Genomic DNA, 18,435 nt, shown 5'->3' with positions numbered 1-18,435 from the left:
TTAAACGCGTTCTACAGGCACCTGCTGCCGCATCTCCGTACACTCGCATTGCTCTTTGAAGGCTTCTCCGGAAAGGTTTGGGGCCAGGAGGGGGGCCTTCTTCTGGCAGACAGGGCAGCAGGCAGTCAGCCCTTTCCGCTGGCACTGTGGGCATGTCAGGACGAGCTGGCGGCAGGGCCGGGTGGAGCAAAGTTGGTACTGGTCCCAGAGACTCCCACAGTAGCGGCAGGCTAGAGGAAGAAAGGGTAAGATCCTAGGTGGGCGAGGGGTTAATAAGTTTCGATCTGTCTAGGTGGTCAGCCATTATTTGGGGTTGCCGATGACCCGCTACAGCCTTTGGGGAGACTCAGAAGCGGCAAGAGTCATGCTGCTTCTGAGTATCCCCAAAGCCTGGCATGAAAATTTCTGAAATCCGGCATGTAGTGACAGGATCCCCCCCAACCCACAAGTTCCCTACATGCACCCAAGAACTTGTGAGGGAAGCATCATCTGTCTCTCCTATTCAGGACAAAGAGGAGGAGGAGGGGGAAAAAAAGAGGTGGATTTATATGCCGACTTTCTCTACCATTTAAGGAAGAATCAAACCGGTTTACAATCTCTTTCCCTTCCCCTCCCCACAACAGACACCCTGTGAGGTAGGTGGAGAGTGTGACTCGCCCAAGGTCACCCAGCTGGCTTCGTGTGGAGGAGTGAGGAAACAAATCCAGTTCACCAGATTAGCCTCTGCCGCTCATGCGGAGGAGTGGGGAACCAAACCCGGCTCTCCAGATCAGAGTCCACAATGCCAAACCACCGCTCTTAACCACTACACCATGCTGGCTCTCTTATCCCATCACTGAGTTCTCTCCAATGGGCAGAGGAGCCAGGAACTGTGGCCTGAGGAAAAGAGGGCAGGGAAGAGTCTGATTTGTGATCTCTGCTGGCCTCACAGCCAACACAGTTGTAGACCCCCACCCCCACCCCATATCTATAGAATCACTTTTCCCCCTTGAGCTAAAATCAGCACTGGGCATTCTTTGCTTTAGGAATAACTGGAATTCTGTACCTGCTTAATTAAATTCTGCACACACAAAGCTGGATTCTGCAACCTGCGTACAATGTTGCTTATCCTGCTGCATCATTTGAACATAACATAACATAAAAACATAAGAAAGGCCCTGCTGGATCAGACCAAGGTCCATCAAGTCAAGCAGTCTGTTCACACAGTGGCCAACCAGGTGCCTCTAGGAAGGCCACAAACAAGACGACTGCAGCAGCACCAACCTGCCTGTGTTCCACCGCACCTAAAATAATAGGCATTTTCCTCTGATACTAGAGAGAATAGGTATGCATCATGACTAGCATTCATTTTTACTAGTAGCCATGAATAGCCCTCTCCTCCATGAACATGTCCACTCAAAGCCTTCCAAGTTGGCACCCATCAACACATCCTGGGGCAGGGAGTTCCACCGTTTAAATTTGGTTTCTGAGTCTTCACCAGGCATTATCCACAGGCCTTTCAAGCATATATTTGCAGCTGTGGAATCACTGGTGGAGTCTCTTACAAATCATTGTCTCTCGAGCCCAATTTTTTGCCACCAAAATGGGATTTTATGTCCTCCTTTGGGGGATGTTGTGAGGATACATGAGGATTTGTAGCTGGCCTAGAGGCAAACCGAGGCATCCCTCACATCTTGCTAAAAACACTTCGGAAGGCTTCACACACAATACTTCTCAGGTGTATCCATGCAACACTGAACATGTACACCTGAAAATCCTAACGGCCCTGATCCAGTTTTGTGGGCAAGCGGCAGCAAGCTTCCACCGCTGGGACCATCTCAAAGTACATCAGGAAGTAATGCCTCGCTGCAGACCACAGTTTTAAGAACATGAGCTTAGAGGAAGCAGATAATGTTCCAAAAGGCAAATGCGATCTTGGGCTGTATCAACAGAAGTATAGTGTCCAGATCACACAAAGTGCTGGTATCACTTTACTCTGCTCTGGTTAGACCTCACCTAGAGTACTGTGTTCAGTTTTGGGCAATTTCAGAAAGATGTAGAAAAGCTGGAACGTGTCCAGAGGAGGGCAACGAAGATGGTGAGGGGTCTGGAGACCAAATCATATGAGGAAAGGTTGAAGGAGCTGGGCATGTTTAGCCTGAAGAGGAGAAGACTGAGAGGGGATATGATAACCATCTTCAAGTACATGAAGGGCTGTCACATAGAGGAGGGTGCCGAGTTGTTTTCTGTTGCCCCAGAAGGTGGGACCAGAAACAACAGGTTGAAATTAAATCAAAAGAGTTTCCATCTAGACATTAGGAAGAATTTTCTAACAGTTCAAGCGGTTCCTCAGTGGAACAGGCTTCCTCAGGAGGTGGTAGGCTCTCCTTCCCTGGAGGTTTTTAAGAAGAGGTTAGATGGCCATCTGTCAGCAATGCTGATTCTATAACCTTAAGCAGATGATGAGAGGGAACGAATCTTGGCCATCTTCTGGGCATGTAGTGGGGGTCACTGGGGGTGGAGGTAGTTGTGAATTTCCTGCATTGTGCAGGGGGTTGGACTAGATGACCCTGGTGGTCCCTTCCAACTCTATGATTCTATGAAGTACCACATTGGAAGGGGAGAATCACCCACCTGAAATCACATCACCATTGGAGGAGATGGTGTACCGTTCGTCAAAGACAAAAAGCTTCCCTCGATAGAACCCGTCCGGAAATTCTTCCAAGTACCTGTGGATGCCGCCCTTGAGGTGGTACACTCCTCTGCATATGCCCTGTGTCAAAACAGCACCAATCAACCTTTAGGTTTAGGAAAGCCTGACACACTGGGTGTGCTCCATCTAGGAATTAATAATCTCGAAAAATGGGTTATACAAATCAGTTCCTTGTCTGGGACGTTACCGAGAACATGCCCTTATAAGATCAAGAATTTGGATTTCGCCTCCACTTGGAAGGAGCTGCTGTTGATCCCTCAAGAATACAGACTACAGAGGAGATCCCATGTGTGTCAATTACATTCATTTGCCTCAGTTGGGTCAATTACAGTCCTCTAGCTGCCAAGGTCTGGCTGTCATTCCCCACCCACCCACCCACTTAAGGCGGTATCTATCAAAACCTGCTCTTTTTCAATAATAGTTCCCACTTTGTAGAAAGGCCTCCCTGAGGAGGTGAAGAAGGCACTGTCCTTAGAGGTTCTTAGTAGGGGCTTGTAAAAAGGTAAAGGGCCCCTGTGCAAGCACCGGGTCATTCCTGACCCATGGGGTGACGTCACATCCCGACGTTTACTAGGCAGACTTTGTTTTATGGGGTGGTTTGCCAGTGCCTTCCCCAGTCATCTTCCCTTTACCCCCAGCAAGCTGGGTACTCATTTCACCGACCTCAGAAGGATGGAAGGCTGAGTTGACCTTGAGCCGGCTACCTGAAACCAACTTCCGTCGGGATCGAACTCAGGTCGTGAGCAGAGCTTGGACTGCAGTACTGCAGCTTACCATTCTGCACCACGGGGCTCTAGGAGGGGCTTGTAGGGCTGCCTTATTTACTAAAGCTTTTAATAGGGATTGAGCTGCAGGCATTTTCTTGGAAGAGGGGGGGAGATAATGGGGTTTTATTGTATTATGGATGTTTTTAGTTTAGCATTTGCACTTTATAATTATAATTATATATATATATATAGACACACACACATATGTGTGTGTATACATATATATATATGTATATATATGTGTGTGTATATGTGTGTGTGTGTGTGTATATATATATATACACACACACACATATATACACACGTATACACACACACAAATATATAAATCTTTATTGCTCATTGACAAAGTCTTAAACATTCATAATATAGAGAATCAAAGAAACAAAGAAATTAACAGTTTTACAATTTTAGAATAAACACAATTAATAAAAGATTTTATCCATCTGTGGTGCAGGGTAAACCTACGTTATCAGAGCAATGTAATAGCTTTAGGGCCATTACATGTGCTAGGTCTCTCGCTATCTGATGTACTTTCTCAGTATCTGAGCCTAGATCTGATAAAGAAACGATATCATCTAAAGTTTTAATGGGAGGCCGTGCTTTACTAAAACAGGCGAAATCCATCGGGTTCTCTCTGCTTCCCATTTCTTACAAAAGAGGATCAGGGGCTCTAGTTTCAACTACCCTGTCTCCACAGTCACACAGGCAGTCGCTAAAAGGAATTGTAACCTTCTTAAAACACGAGGGAAAGGCGGGGTAAAAATATTTTCACAAAGAAAGAGAAAGAGTAAAAAATTAGCCAGTGAAAAAAGCAGAACATTAAAAAGAATCCAGAACTCTAAACTAAAAAGCTTTCCATAACTACATTTGGGAAGCCTCGATTGGTAGCCATGACTTGGCATTTCTCAATGGATCAAGTGTGGTGTAGCAGTTAAGAACGATGGTTTGGAGCAGTGGAGTCTGAACTGGAGAACCGCGTTTGATTCCCCACTCCTCCACATGAGTGGCAGAGGCTAATCTGGTGAACTGGATTTGTTTCCCCACTCCTCCACACGAAGCCAGCTGGATGACCGTGGGCCAGTCACAGTTCTCTTAGAGTTCTCTCAGCCTCACCTACCTCACAGGGTGTCTGCTGTGGGGAGGGGAAGGGAAGGTGATTGTAAGCCGGTTTGAGTCTCCCTTAAGTGGTAGAGAAAGTTAGCATATAATATTGCCTTCGACAATATTCAGTATATAAAAACCAACTCATCTTCTTCTTCAAGTGGTTTTTCATAACTTTTGATTTGCAGAGTCACGTATTTGGCGTTACAAAAAGCTTGACTGCTCCAGTCACATCCCCCAGCCTGCCGATTCTTTCAAGCGCACCCTGTTTCTCTAAGACTAATCACCTTGGCTCTGAGGTAGGCCGAGCCGCGCTCGCAACGGATCCCCCCCGTGCAGTACATCAGGACACGTTTCCCTCTGAAAATTTCCAAGTTCTCGTCGACGTAGCTGGGGAAGTAGCTGAATTTCCGGATGTCTGGAGCCAAACAGCCTTGGAAATGCCCCTAGAGCCCAAGAGGGGGAAAAACATACCTTTATCTCCAAAGTTTTCCAATGTGTGTGTGTGTGGGGGGGAAGTATTTTGGAGCATTGGAAGACCTTGGTCTAGGGTTGCCAGGTCCCTCTTCACCACTGGCAGGAGGTTTTTGGGGAGGAGCCTCAGGAGGGCGGGGTTTGGGGAGGGGAAGGACTTCAATACCATAGAGTCCAATGGCCAAAGCGGCCATTTTCTCCAGGTGAACTGATCTCTGTCGGCTGGAGATCAGTTGTAATAACGGGAGATCTCCAGCTAGTACCTGGAGGTTGGAAACCCTACCTTGGTCTGATCCAGCATGGCCTTTCTTATGTTATGTTAAAGCACGGGGAAACGCAGGGGGAGAGCGAGGCAACCTCTGACGGTCAGAAACTACATGCATGATCAACACAAAGACCCAAAGTCGTCGGAGGGGTGACCGCGAGTGAAACAGCCATGCATAAAAGACCAAAGAGGCCTTGCAGACACCTCTGAAGAGCCAGTTCACAAACTTAACCCCTTGTGTGCAACCCTGAGGGCCGAAGCAGACACACACTGGGAATTCCATGTCTGGAGCTCCCAACAATTAAAAAAAACTTAATTCTAAGGTGTCCAGAGTCCCAGACGTCACAGTGTGCAACCAGTTCAGCCCTCAGTCTTGTGGCAACCCCATGCGCTCCTAAGGAGATGACATCTTATGTGAACTGGCTGCACATATGTCCGGGTGAGAAGATCTGTTTGACTAGCTGTACCTGAAAAAAATGCGAAAAAAAAGGGGGGATCACCTACTATTTTACTTTCGTAGAAGTTCCTGCAGTCCAGCAAAATGGTGTCCTTCTGTGCTTTATTACCCTGAGAAAGATATTTCTCCACTTCTATATGAAACTCCTTTGGAGTCAAATGGATTCCTACAAATAAAATTTTTAAGATATTTTATTTATTTGAAGCGTTTATACACACCCACCCTTCCCCTGACACAGTCAGGACCCCAAGGCAGATAATAACAATATATTTCTTCCGATATTTATACCTCACTTCCCCCCCCCCATTGTGGACTCCAAGTGGGTTCTGACACTCTCTCCTCCATGTTATCCTTCACAACAATAACCCCTGTGAGGTAACTTAGGTTGAGAGTGTGTGACTGGCCCCCAAGTCACCCAGTGAACTTCCATGGTAGGGCAGGGATTTGAGCCTCAGTCTCCCAGAACCTAAACCATTATACCAGAAGAATCATAGAGTTGGAAGGGACCACCAGGGTCATCTAGTCCAATCCCCTGCACAATGCAGGAAATTGACAACTACCTCCCCCCCACACCCCCAGTGACCCCTACTCCATGCCCAGAAGATGGCCAAGATGCCCTCCCTCTCATCATCTGCTTAAGGCTATAGAATCAGCTGACAGATGGCCATCTAACCTCTTCTTAAAAACCTCCAGGGAAGGAGCGCTTACCACCTCCCGAAGAAGCCTGTTCCACTGAGGAACCGCTCTCACTGTTAGAAAATTGTTCCTAATGTCTAAACTCTTTTGATTTAATTTCAACCCGTTGTTTCTGGGGCAACAGAAAACAACTCGGCACCCTCCTCTATGTTGGTTTTTATATGCCGACTTTCTCTACCACTTAAGGAAGAAGCAAACCGGCTTACAATCACCTTCCCCTCCCCACAACACCTACCTGTGAGTTAGGTGAGGCTGAGAGAGCGTGACTTGCCTAAGGTCACCCAGCTGGCTTCGTGTGGAGGAGTGGGGAAACAAATCCAGTTCACCAGATTAGCCTCCGCCGCTCATGTGTCGGAGTGAGGAATGAAACCCAGTTCTCCAGATCAGAGTCCACCACTCCAAACCACCGCTCTTAAACACTACACCATGCTGGCTCTCACTACTAAATGCATGCTACTTGAACACCGCTAAATACAAAGCAAAAAAAAATCATCAAGAAGAAGAGGAAGAAGAGTTGGTTTTTATACCCCGATTTTCTTTGCCTTTAAGGAGTCTCAAACCAGCTTACAATCACCCTCCCTTCATCTCCCCACAACAGGCACCTGTGAGGGAGGTGGGACTGAGAGAGCTCGGAAAGAACTGTGACTAGCCCAAGGTCACCCAGCAGGCTGCATGTACAGGAGCAGGGAAACAAACCCGGTTCTCCAGATTAAAGTCCACCTCTCCTAACCACCACACCAATGCATCAGTAAAACAAGTAATTAAAACAGAGAGCTGCAACAAAAATAAGCCAGGGAACGTTTGAGCTCCTCCAACAAGCTCTTTTAAATAACTTTTGTCTTAGTTACAATCATGCTTGGAGGCTCGGGTTGCCAACCTCCAGAGTTGTTCGACAGTGGAATCGGCTGTCTAGGGAGGTGGTGAGCTCCCCCTCCCTGGCAGCCTTTAAGCAGATGCTGGCCAAGCACTTGTCAGGGATGCTCTAGGCTGATCCTGCGTTGAGCAGGGGGTTGGCCTGTCTGGCCCCTTCCGACTATGATTCTTTTCCCCTTCCCTTTCCAACCTTAGCCACTCTGTAATGCTACAGTGCGGCTCGTCAGGGAAAAGAAAAAAGCCTGCCCAAGGGGGAGGATGGGGGGCTTAGATGGGCCATGTTGGAGGTGGAGCATTTCCGCTCCAGTGGCTGGAGGTGGTGTTCCCACATTGGCACCCCGCCCACATTCACTCTACTGTTTCCCTTCCGACTAGAGAAAATGAGGTCTTTATTTTCTCTGGGTTAAAGTGAAGAAAAACCAGGAGCCAGATGCGTCATGCTTAAATTGGGCACCGTGGCGTCGGGGCGCTCCCGTTTATCGTGAGGGATTCCTGTGGCTTTAGTCTAACTTGGGTGCGCAGCAGCCATTTTCTTTGACCGCGTTTCCCCCCTCTCGTTCCTTCTCAAGTGGACAAGGGGTGTCCTTCGTACCAGTTTCTTTGTAGGAGACTTTCTTTGGGTTGATCCCCAGGGGTACGATTTCTTCAAAGACGCCAACCCGAAGGTCTGGAAAACAGTGAGCTCCACCTGCGCTAGTCTGAGACACGGGGAGAATGGACAAATGAGAGAACGTTATCAAATGATCCTTAGTTCAGACAATAGCTCTTTCTTAGAGTCGAAGGCCACCCGAAAGAAAGCTGCTCGCCCCTGAAAGTAACTCTCCCGTAAGCAGATGAGCATCTTTCTGTTCTGTCTCTTTCAACACCTGTTTGACCAGCTGTAATGCTTGAAAAACAGAAGTATATATTAACCAGAGGAAGTACGGCGCCTCTCTCAAGTCACTTTTAGCTCTCTTCAAAATTCGGGCCGTGAGTAATGTTCACAGAATCCTAGAATCACAGAGTTGGAAGGGGCCATGCAGGCCATCTAGTCCAACCCCCTGCTTAATGCAGGATCAGCCTAGAGCATCCCTGACAAGTGCTTGTCCAGCGTCTGCTTAAAGACTGCCAGTGAGGGGGAGCTCGCCACCTCCCTAGGGAGCTGATTCCACTGTCAAACAACTCTTACTGTAAAAAAAAATTCTCTAACATCCAGCTGGAGCCCCGTGGCGCAGAGTGTTAAGCTGCAGTACTGCAGTCAAAAGCTCTGCTCACGACCTGAGTTCGATCCCGACGGAAGTTGGTTTCAGGTAGCCGGCTCAAGGTCGACTCAGCCTTCCATCCTTCCGAGGTCGGTCAAATGAGGACCCAGCTTGCTGGGGGTAAAGGGAAGATGACTGGGGAAGACACTGGCAAACCACCCCGCAAACAAGTCTGCCTTGGAAACGTCGGGATGTGACGTCACCCCATGGGTCAGGAATGACCTGGTGCTTGCACAGGGGACCTTTACCTTTCCACCCACAATTTAAACCCATTATTGCGAGTCCTATCCTCTGCTGCCAACAGGAACAGCTCCCTGCCCTCCTCTAAGCGACAGCCCTTCAAACACTTACAGTGAGGGGAAAAAGTATTTGATCCCCTGCTAAATTTGCCTATTTGCCCTCTGACGAAGAAATGACCAGTCCATAATTTTAATGGTAGGTTTATTGTAGCTGTGAGAGACAGAATAACAACAGGAAAATCCCCAGAAAACCTGGTTTCAGGGGGGCATTTCAGGCTGCTGTGGCAGGGGGGAAGGCAAGAAAATTGCGGCCCACAAACACAATTCCCTCCCACAGAAGACCTGCAGGGGAGCTAAGACCATCTTTTTTTCCCAGTGGGGAGAAAGGTACCAAAATCGATCGTCGTAACTTGACATTTGAAGTCACATAGCCCATTTAACCCACTCTTGAAGCGGCAGAGCATCTGGTGGGGAGGGCCCTTCGAAGAACAAACCAAAGAACTGAAACTAGGGTTGCCAGCTTTGGGTTGGGAAATACCTGGAGATTTTGGGGGTGGAGCCTGAGGACGGCAGGGTTTGGGGAGGGGAGGGACTTCAATGCCATAGAGTCCAATTGGCAAAGCAGCCATTTTGTCCAGGGGAACTGATCTCTATCGGCTGGAGATCAGTTGTAAAAGCAGATCTCCAGCTACTACCTGGAGGTTGGTAACCCTAACTTAAACGCATTTTTAAAGTGTGAAGCGTAAAAAAAAAATGGAACGCTTCGCTTTCAGAGAGGAGGCAGATAGATTTGCAAGAGTTCGTTTTTTAAGGGCTGCTGATTTAAGAACATAAGGAAAGCCCTGCTGGATCAGACCCAGGCCCATCAAGCCCAGCAGTCTGTTCACACAGCGGCCAACCAGGGGCCTCTAGGAAGCCCACAAACAAGGCGACTGCAGCAGCACCATCCTGCCTGTATATATAATAGGCACGCTCCTCTGATCCTGGAGAGGTTATGCATCATGACTAGTAGCCATTTTAACTAGTAGCCATGAATACCCCTTTCCTCCATGAACATGTCCACTCCCCTCTTACAGCCTTCCAAGTTTACAAGCAACTGATCAAAAACGTCTGCCAGGGGAAGTATTTTAAAAAGCATTATCATATATGCCTTTTGTTAAGGCCCAAAATTATGCAGGCATGGAAGGAACATGGTCATCAGTGATGACGTCTCAGGCACTGTCCAATACGCTAGAATAACAAAAAAAGCAGGAGGGAAACTCAACCAAATACGTAGACAGGGCTTCAAAGGTTGAGCTACAAACTATACAACGTAACAAAATAAATACATTTATTGCAAGTCGTACACTGTAAAACTGTTAAAAACACAGGGCCTGGAATACAGGCTACATATAAAAACCAGCTATAAAATTCTTATGCGCAGTTGATATACAAACAATGTAAATGACCAATATTGTCGAAGGCTTTCAAGGTCAGAGTTTATTGGTTCTCGTAGGTTATCCGGGCTGTGTAACCGTGGTCTTGGTATTTTCTTTCCTGGCGAAACATCAGGAAAGAAAATACCAAGACCACGGTTACACAGCCCGGATAACCTACGAGAACCAATAAATGACCAATGCTTGACCAGACGTGTTTCCGCCTGAGTAGGCCTTCCTCAGTGGCCATAAATACACAAAGTTATAAAAAACACATCCGGAAATAAACCTTATGAAATATTTTTATCTAATATTTTGTGTGGCTTGATGTAAATTCTTAACCCAAATTGTGGGTCTTGCCTAGGGTTACCAAACTCCAGAATTCGTGCTGTAAGGAGTTTAGTTACAAAAAAGAACACAGCACCACGGCCAATAAATAGCTCAGAATTTCAAAGTATAATAAACTTATCTAAAGAGTAGGAAAGTTTTATACAAAGTTTTATACACGAAGCAATAATAAGAGTAGAAAAGGTCATTCGCAGGTTAGAATACTACTAATATATCCAGTCTACTTACGACCAGAGACAATCCTCGAGGGCAATTAGATGAAGCGCAGTTAGTATCGAGAATGGTCAAACATAAATCAGAGCGCGAAAAGGAAAGTCCAGCTTCTAAAGAAGTGCTCTGATTTATGTTTGACCATTCTCGATACTAACTGCGCTTCATCTAATTGCCCTCGAGGATTGTCTCTGGTCGTAAGTGGCCTGGATATATTAACCTACGAGTGAGGTTTTCTACTCTTATTGCTTTGTGTATTAGACTTTGTATGTCTCCAATCCTACTCTTTAGATAAGTTTATTATATTTTTATATTCTGAGCTATTTATTGGCCACGGTTCTGTGTTCTTTTTTGTTACTAAACTCCAGGAAATAGCTGGAGATCTCCTGCCATTACAACTGATCTCCAGCCGATAGAGATCAGTTCACCAGGAGCAAATGGCCGCTATGGCAATTGAACTCTATGGCATTGAAGTCCCTCCCCAAACCCCACCGTCCTCATGCTCCGCCCCCAAAAGAGGGACCTAGCAACCCTAGTCTTGCCACATGGACAGTTGCTCGCACAATCTGATGCATAACGAACAATGCTTCTGGGTGTGTGTACATCAACCTGTGTTGAATCTGAATTGGCCTTCTCACCTTGAAATCGTCCCTTGTCAAAACGCCTTTAAAGAGCGGGTGCGAAAGCATCGTGTCCACATAAAGGCGGGTCGCACTTGTGCTCCCGCCCACGGTTCCGTTAATGCCTTCAGAAGCGATTCGTACCTGGAAACCAAGAGCAAAGTTCCGGATAAGGTGGGCAGCGGTGTTCCATAGGTGTCTACTTGACAGTAAGCCCTACTGGCATGTATCCTGCCACTCCGCTTACCAAAGAAGGCTGCCTTTCTCCAGCCTGCGGAACCTTCTTCCAGCCTGAGTGGTTCTTCCGCCAGCGGCTGACAGAGCCACTTGAGTTGGAAGAAGTCTTCTTCGACAGGAGGGAAGCTTCCAACTTTACGGAGCAGGGGTAGGATACAGGCTAGTGATTTTGATGGGCCCTACTCCCAGGTAAACGCATGCAAGTGACTGCTGCCTTAGCAATCATAGCATAATGGAGCCATTGTACAACTGACAGCTGGAAATAAGGAACAAAGAAGGGTAGTGGAAGAGGAAGAGGAAGAAGAGTTGGTTTTTATATGCCGACTTTCTCTACCTTTTAGGGAGAACCAACTGGCTTACAATCTCTTTCCCTTCCTCTTCCCACAACAGACACCTTGTGAGGCAGGTGAGGCTGAGAGAGCTCTAAGAGAGCAGTGACTAGCCCAAGGTCACCCTGCAGGCTGCATGTGGAGGAGTGGGGAAACCAACCCGGTTCACCATATTAGAAGCCACTGCTCTTAACCACTACACCATGCTGGCTTTATTAAAGAATTAATTTAAAATTTTTAAAAGACAACAGAAAATGGACCCTTTTTAGGGGGCCTCACACCACACTCTAGAGCCAGCTGTTCAAACTCTTTTTAAGAGTAGAATACTTAAATGGTTTATGTCATATTAAGCTTTCTTTCCAACTACTTAAAAATGCCCTCTTTCTGTTCCCATCTTCGCTGGCTATTGAAAATAACCGGTCCCTCTCTGCCTTTTGCCTCAGAAGCAGCAATTTTGGCTTTTGTAAACATTTCTTCTTCTTCTTTCCCAGGAACAGAAGAAGAAGAGTTGGTTTTTATATGCCGACTTTCTCTACCACTTAAGGAAGAATCAAACTGGCTTACAATCGCCTTCCCTTCCCCACAACAGACACCCATAAGAACATAAGAAAGGCCCTGCTGGATCAGACCAAGGCCCATCAAGTCCAGCAGTCTGTTCACACAGTGGCCAACCAGGTGCCTCTAGGAAGCCCACCAACAAGACGACGGCAGCAGCACCATCCTGCCTGTGTTCCACCGCACCCAATATAATAGGAATGCTCCTCTGATTCCCAGTGAGGTAGGTAGGGCTGAGAGAGCTCTAAGAGAGCTGTGACTAGCCCAAGGTCACCCAGCTCTCTTCATGTGGAGGAGTGGGGAATCGAACCCAGTTCTCCAGATCAGAGTCCACCGCTCCAAGTTCTCCGAGAGGGGATTGCTCCAACCCATCTGCTTGAAACAGAACCCCGCTGGCCTGCTGAAGCCACGGGGGACCTCCTCTTACCTTCCCCTTCAGGTGCAGGTGCTGACACAAAGCCTTCTGCCACAGGCCCAGTCCCTCAGGATCAGCCACCTCGCAGTAACAGTAGAAGAGCAGAACCTGTCCCGCCTCACTTGGGAACACACACACGAAAAAAGCAGTCAGCAAAACTGTGTTTTCCACTCAGAATCCGAGCGGTTTCTCCTGTAAGGGGCTACCCTCTCGGTACGCGATCGCCATCGGGAAACAAACCTCATCCATTCGTCCGCCCCGATATGGCTTATGTCTGGGAGCGTCTCCTGAGGTCGATACGGGGGCCCCTTGGGCCTCGGCGGCTTGTCTGCGGGCAACCGGCTGCTTATGGCGTCCGCTTCGGCGGCTATCTGCTTCAAGATGGCGGCCGTCTGTTGCCCCACGTCGGCAAAATGGTGGGCGGCCACGTGCCGGTGGATGCCCACCAGGTCTCTGAAGGTCTGTTGGCAGCATCTCCAGTGAACCGGCCCTTGGCAAGCGGACATTGGGCAGCGAGAATCGGTGACCGCTTCCTTGGCCTTGACAAAGAGAGCGAAGGCCTGGAAGGGGGACAAAGGAAGCTGGGCAACGAGGAGTTTGGGTAAAGAGAGGGAGGGCCATGTTAACAGCGGCCACAGAGGGCTCGTCGGTCGTGGAGGGTTTTGCAACTCACGTGACAGACCCAACTACAACACCGGAGACGCTCAGAGGTGGGCCAACTTACACAGGAAAACAAATGTCCTCTCTCTCTGATAGAGGTGTAACACAGAGAAATGGGCAGTTGAAGCTTTCTCTGCCACTTAAGGGAGAATCAAACCGGCTTACAATTGCCTTCCCTTCCCCTCCCCACAACAGACACCCTGCGAGATAGGTGGGTCTGAGAGAGCTGCGACTAGCCCAAGGTCACCCAGCTGGCTTCGTGTGTAGGAGTGGGGAAACGAATCCAGTTCACCAGATTAGCCTCCGCAGCTCATGTGGAGGAGTGGGGAATCGAAACCGGTTCTCCAGATCAGAGTCCACCGCTCCAAACCATTGCTCTTAACCACTACACCAGGCTGTCTCTGAACCCAATCAGGGCACCTGGTTGGCCGCTGTATGAACAGACTGCTGGACTTGATGGGCCTTGGTCTGTTCTTAAAGGCAGTGTCCTTTGAGAGGGTCTTTTATGGGAGCCCAACGGGGCTCAGGATTCTGACTTGCACTGCAGTTTTCAGGGCAGCGAACTGGTTCGTATGTTGCGATGGCATTTCTTTCTTTGGTATTCCTTTTTTATCCCGCCTTTCCTCTAAGGACCTCAGGGCGGTGCCAAGTGGATCCCCCCTCCTCTGTTTTACCCTCACAACATCCCTGTGGGGTAGGCAACGAGACCAATACCTTCCTCTTTGCAGATGCATGCTTCTTCCTGGCCCTGGCATCTAACTCGGCTTTCAGGTGGCTTCTGGAGGGGAACGGAAGATGCTCTTTCAGCTCCAAGTCTGCAAACGTCAAAACGCAGCCGTCTCTTTCGTCGTCTCCATCAGGCAAGGCCGGCGAAGAGATCATGGCTACGTCACTGCAGCTGGGCATGAGGTTTTCTTGGAGACCTAGGCAAGACAGTCCCAAAACAGGGATTTACAGTCACATGGGAACATCTCAGATAGAGAAGAATGAAAAGTCCTTTAAGAAACGAATGGCAAAAACAGCCAATCCCACTCTTAAAGCTGTGGATTAGTTTTGGAAGCATCCTCATTGCCAACGGCTGAAACCCATCTGTTAGGGAAGGGCTGTGGCTCAGTGGTAGAGCATCTGCTTGGCATGCAGAAGGTCCCAGGTTCAATCCCCAGCATCTCCAGTTAAAGGTGATGTGAAAGACCTCTACCTTGAGACCCTGGAGAGCCACTGCCGGTCTGAGTAGACAATACTGACTTTGGTGGACCGAGGGTCTGATTCGGTATAGGGCAGCTTCATGTGTTCATGTGTTCTCCTCTGGAGCCACATTCTTATAATGGCTCTCAAGGTCTGGAGCAGCTATATTAGACTTAATAATGATAAATAAGAAGTGTTACTTATTGTTTAGATATATTGGTTAAGAGGTTTAGCAAACAATATTAGTATATTAACTTAATACAGCGTGGTGTATTGGTTAAGAGTGGTGGTTTGGAGCGGTGGACTCTGATCTGGAGAACCAGGTTTGATTCCCCACTCCTCCACATGAGCGGCAGAGGCTAATCTGGTGAACTGGATTCTTTCCCCACTCCTACACACGAAGCCAGGTGGGTGACCTTGGGCTAGTCGCAGTTCTCTCAGCCCCACCTACCTCACAGGGTGTCTGTTGTGGGGAGGGGAAGGGAAGGCGATTGTAAGCCGGTTTGATTCTTCCTTAAGTGGTAGAGAAAGTCAGCATATAAAAACCAACTCTTCTTCTTTTTCTTCTACAGTGTTATGTAAGCTGTGCAAGGCAGTTATAGTATGCAGGTTCAAGTATAAACGTATGTATTTTTGCTATGTTAAAGATTTGTTTACTTTTAAGACTTGTTTTAAGATTATTATCAGATATTGTAGAATGAACTACTTCCGCTCCATTCGGTATTTGGCAATGGAGTAACTCTCTTGAGGACTGCACTGTAAACCCTGCCTTCCCCAAGCTCCACCCCCCCAAAAAACTCCAGGAATTTCCTAACCTCGAGTTGGCAACCCTACCACAGCCTCATTCTGGGTGGTTGTTGTGTCGGAGACACCGAGAGATCAGTATGGTGGGCATATTGGCTAGTGGGCAGCAGTTAGTGCAAAAGGCCTAGGGTTACCAGGTCCCTCTTTGCAACCAGCGGGAGGTTTTGGGGGCGGACCCTGAGGAGGGCGAGGTTTGGGGAGTCCAATTGCCAAAGCATCCATTTTCTCCAAGGGAACTGATCTCTGTCTGCTGGAGATCAATTGTAATAGCAGGAGATCTCATAGGGTTGCCAGGTCCCTCTTTGCAACCGGCAGGAGGTTTTGGGGGCGGAGCCTGAGGAGGGCGGGGTTTGGGGGAGAGGAGGGACTTCAACACCATAGAGTCCAATGGCCAAAGCGGCCATTTTCTCCAGGGGAACTGATCTCTGTCCGCTGGAGATCAATTGTAATAGCAGGAGATCTCATAGGGTTGCCAGGTCCCTTTTTGCAACCGGCGGGAGGTTTTGGGGGCGGAGCCTGAGGAGGGCAGGGTTTGGGGGAGAGGAGGGACTCCAACGCCATAGAGTCCAATTGCCAAAGCACCCATTTTCTCCAGGGGGACTGATCTCTGTCCGCTGGAGATCAGTTGTAATAGCAGGAGATCTCCAGCTAGTGCCTGGAGGTTGCAAAAATAAACAGTAGTTGGCTCTGCAAACTGTGATATATTGCAGAGCCAACTACTGTTTAATTTTGCAGCTTTACTGTAAAGTTTGATAATTCACAGTGGGTAGCCGTGTTAAGTCTGTCTGCAGTAGTAGAAAAGGGCAAGAGTCCAGTAGCACCTTAAAGACTAACAAAAATATTTTCTGGTAGGGAATGAGCTTTCGTGAGCCACAGCTCACTTCTTCAGAGACAGCTAGAATGTATCTGAAGAATGCCATCATATTCCCTATTACTATATACGGGTGTGAAAGCTGTATCTGAAGAAGTGAGCTGTGGCTCACAAAACCTCATACCCTACCAGAAAATATTTTCGTACTAGAATAAGTAATAGGTAATGTTTCATTTATTTTGTCCCAACCATTTGTTACGTCACTTTTGGGTTTTCGAACGGCAAAACATACTTTTATTAGCCAATAGCTAGACAACTTGATTGATTTTTATAGTTTTATAATTATAACGATACATTTAGATATATTCTATTTTACTTGATGAACATTCATGCTTGCCATACGGCACTGTATTTGATTAAGCCCATTGTTTTATTGATCTGGGGAAGGCACTGGCCAACCACCCCGCAAACAAAAGTCTGCCTAGAAAACGTCGGGATGTGACGTCGCCCCATGGGTCAGGAATGACCCGCTGCTTGCACAGGGGACCTTTACCTTTACCTTTTTAATTGATATGCTACATTGCTTTTGTGTTTTAAACGGTTTTTACCCCTCCCTGTATTTTCCTTCCTGTATCCCCCTAATTATAAAAATAAAATTATCATTTAAAAAATATATATTTTGGTTAGTCTTTAAGGGGCGGCTGGACTCTTGCCCTTTTCTGCTACTGTTCAAGTTTGAGCGAGTAGTTCATTCATACCACCAGCGCCTGGAGGTTGGCAGCCCTAAATACACCCGGGCAGCCCTTCCGCCTCCCCCCGGGCAGGACAGATCTCCTTTGCTGGGCTTCTCTGCTGCATTTCAGGCGCTTTTCCTAAAGTTTTAGCCCAAGCTCGCAGTTGGGATCTTCCCACCCCACCGGCTTTGCTGCCTCTCTTATATATTCTGCAATGCATCTTCCCTTCCCTTGCAGCCAAAGGGCCCCTTGTTGTGACCTGGTGCAGCGCTCTCGGTCCCCGGCCGGCCCCGGGTCCGCCTCCGTGCGCTCCTTGGCAGGCGGCTGGGTTTGCTGGCTCGGCCGGCCAAGGGAAAGCATGTCTCGGCGTGACCCCGGGCCGCCTCCCGGCTCCTCCCTGGGAACACCTCGCTGCAGGGACCGCGGACAAATCGTCGCCTTTTCCAAGAGGCAGGGTGGGGATGTTGCGCCTGGGAGCTTTGGCCGCTCTGTAGATGCACCTGTCCCCCATCTGAATTCTCAAAACTCCGCACGGGGGGGCTTATTTCCAGGGCCATTTATGCCTGGGACTTTTTGCCTTGGATTTGCCGCTCTCTAGATGCACATTTCCCGCCCCCCATCCAAATTCTCAAAACTCAACAATAAGCGCCCCCCAACCCATGCAGAGTTCTGAGAATTCGGATGGGGGAGATGTGCACCTAGAGAGGGGCAAATCCAAGGCAAAAACCTCCAGGCATAAATGGCCAACAATAAGCCCCCAAGCAGAGTTGGATTTGCCACTCTCTAGATACACATTTTCCCCATCCAAATTCTCAAAACTCAACAATAAGCCCCCGTGCATCCCCCTTGGATTTGCCGCTCTCTAACTACGCGTTTCCCCCATCCAAATTCGCAAAGCTCCGCATGGGGGGCTTATTTCCAGGGCCATTTATGCCTGGGACTTTTTGCCTTGGATTTGCCGCTCTCTCAATGCACATTTTCCCCCCATCCAAATTCTCAAAACTCAACAATAAGCCCCCGTGCATCCCCCTTGGATTTGCCACTCTCTAACTACGCGTTTCCCCCATCCAAATTCGCAAAGCTCCGCATGGGGGGCTTATTTCCAGGGCCATTTATGCCTGGGACGTTTTGCCTTGGATTTGCCGCTCTCTAGATGCACATTTTCCCCCCATCCAAATTCTCAAAACTCAACAATAAGCGCCCCCCCCCCAACCCATGCAGAGTTCTGAGAATTCGGATGGGGGAGATGTGCACCTAGAGAGGGGCAAATCCAAGGCAAAAACCTCCCAGGCATAAATGGCCAA

The 18,435-nt window shown here is 48.2% G+C and overlaps 1 protein-coding gene across 1 annotated transcript; it reads right to left on the bottom strand.

Annotated features, from left to right (window-relative positions):
* TSTD2 (thiosulfate sulfurtransferase like domain containing 2) lies at window positions 1-17,491 on the bottom strand. Its single transcript, XM_056848935.1, has 10 exons — window positions 17,398-17,491; window positions 14,312-14,520; window positions 13,178-13,623; window positions 12,950-13,058; window positions 11,420-11,545; window positions 7,921-8,026; window positions 5,807-5,925; window positions 4,851-5,009; window positions 2,614-2,752; window positions 1-230 (listed from the first exon to the last, which is right to left on the bottom strand). The coding sequence occupies exons 1-10, from the start codon at window positions 17,489-17,491 to the stop codon at window positions 1-3; spliced, it is 1,737 nt and encodes a 578-aa protein (XP_056704913.1).
* Between the last annotated feature and the right edge of the window lie 944 nt (window positions 17,492-18,435).

The sequence above is a fragment of the Euleptes europaea genome, chromosome 4, assembly GCF_029931775.1.
Source record: "Euleptes europaea isolate rEulEur1 chromosome 4, rEulEur1.hap1, whole genome shotgun sequence".
In the NCBI taxonomy this organism is placed as follows: domain Eukaryota; kingdom Metazoa; phylum Chordata; class Lepidosauria; order Squamata; family Sphaerodactylidae; genus Euleptes; species Euleptes europaea.
This window is presented reverse-complemented; position numbering and strand designations above follow the sequence as displayed.

What these genes read in the sequence shown, in the direction of transcription:
- TSTD2 (XM_056848935.1), bottom strand. Translation starts at nt 17,491, where the DNA reads ATGCTTTCCCTTGGCCGGCCGAGCCAGCAAACCCAGCCGCCTGCCAAG. An exon ending in GGCCGGGGACCGAGAGCGCT is followed by an intron (nt 14,521 to 17,397) that starts GCACCAGGTCAC and finishes TGTCTTGCCTAG; the next exon opens with GTCTCCAAGAAAACCTCATG. An exon ending in AGTCTCCTACAAAGAAACTG is followed by an intron (nt 5,926 to 7,920) that starts GTACGAAGGACA and finishes TTTTATTTGTAG; the next exon opens with GAATCCATTTGACTCCAAAG.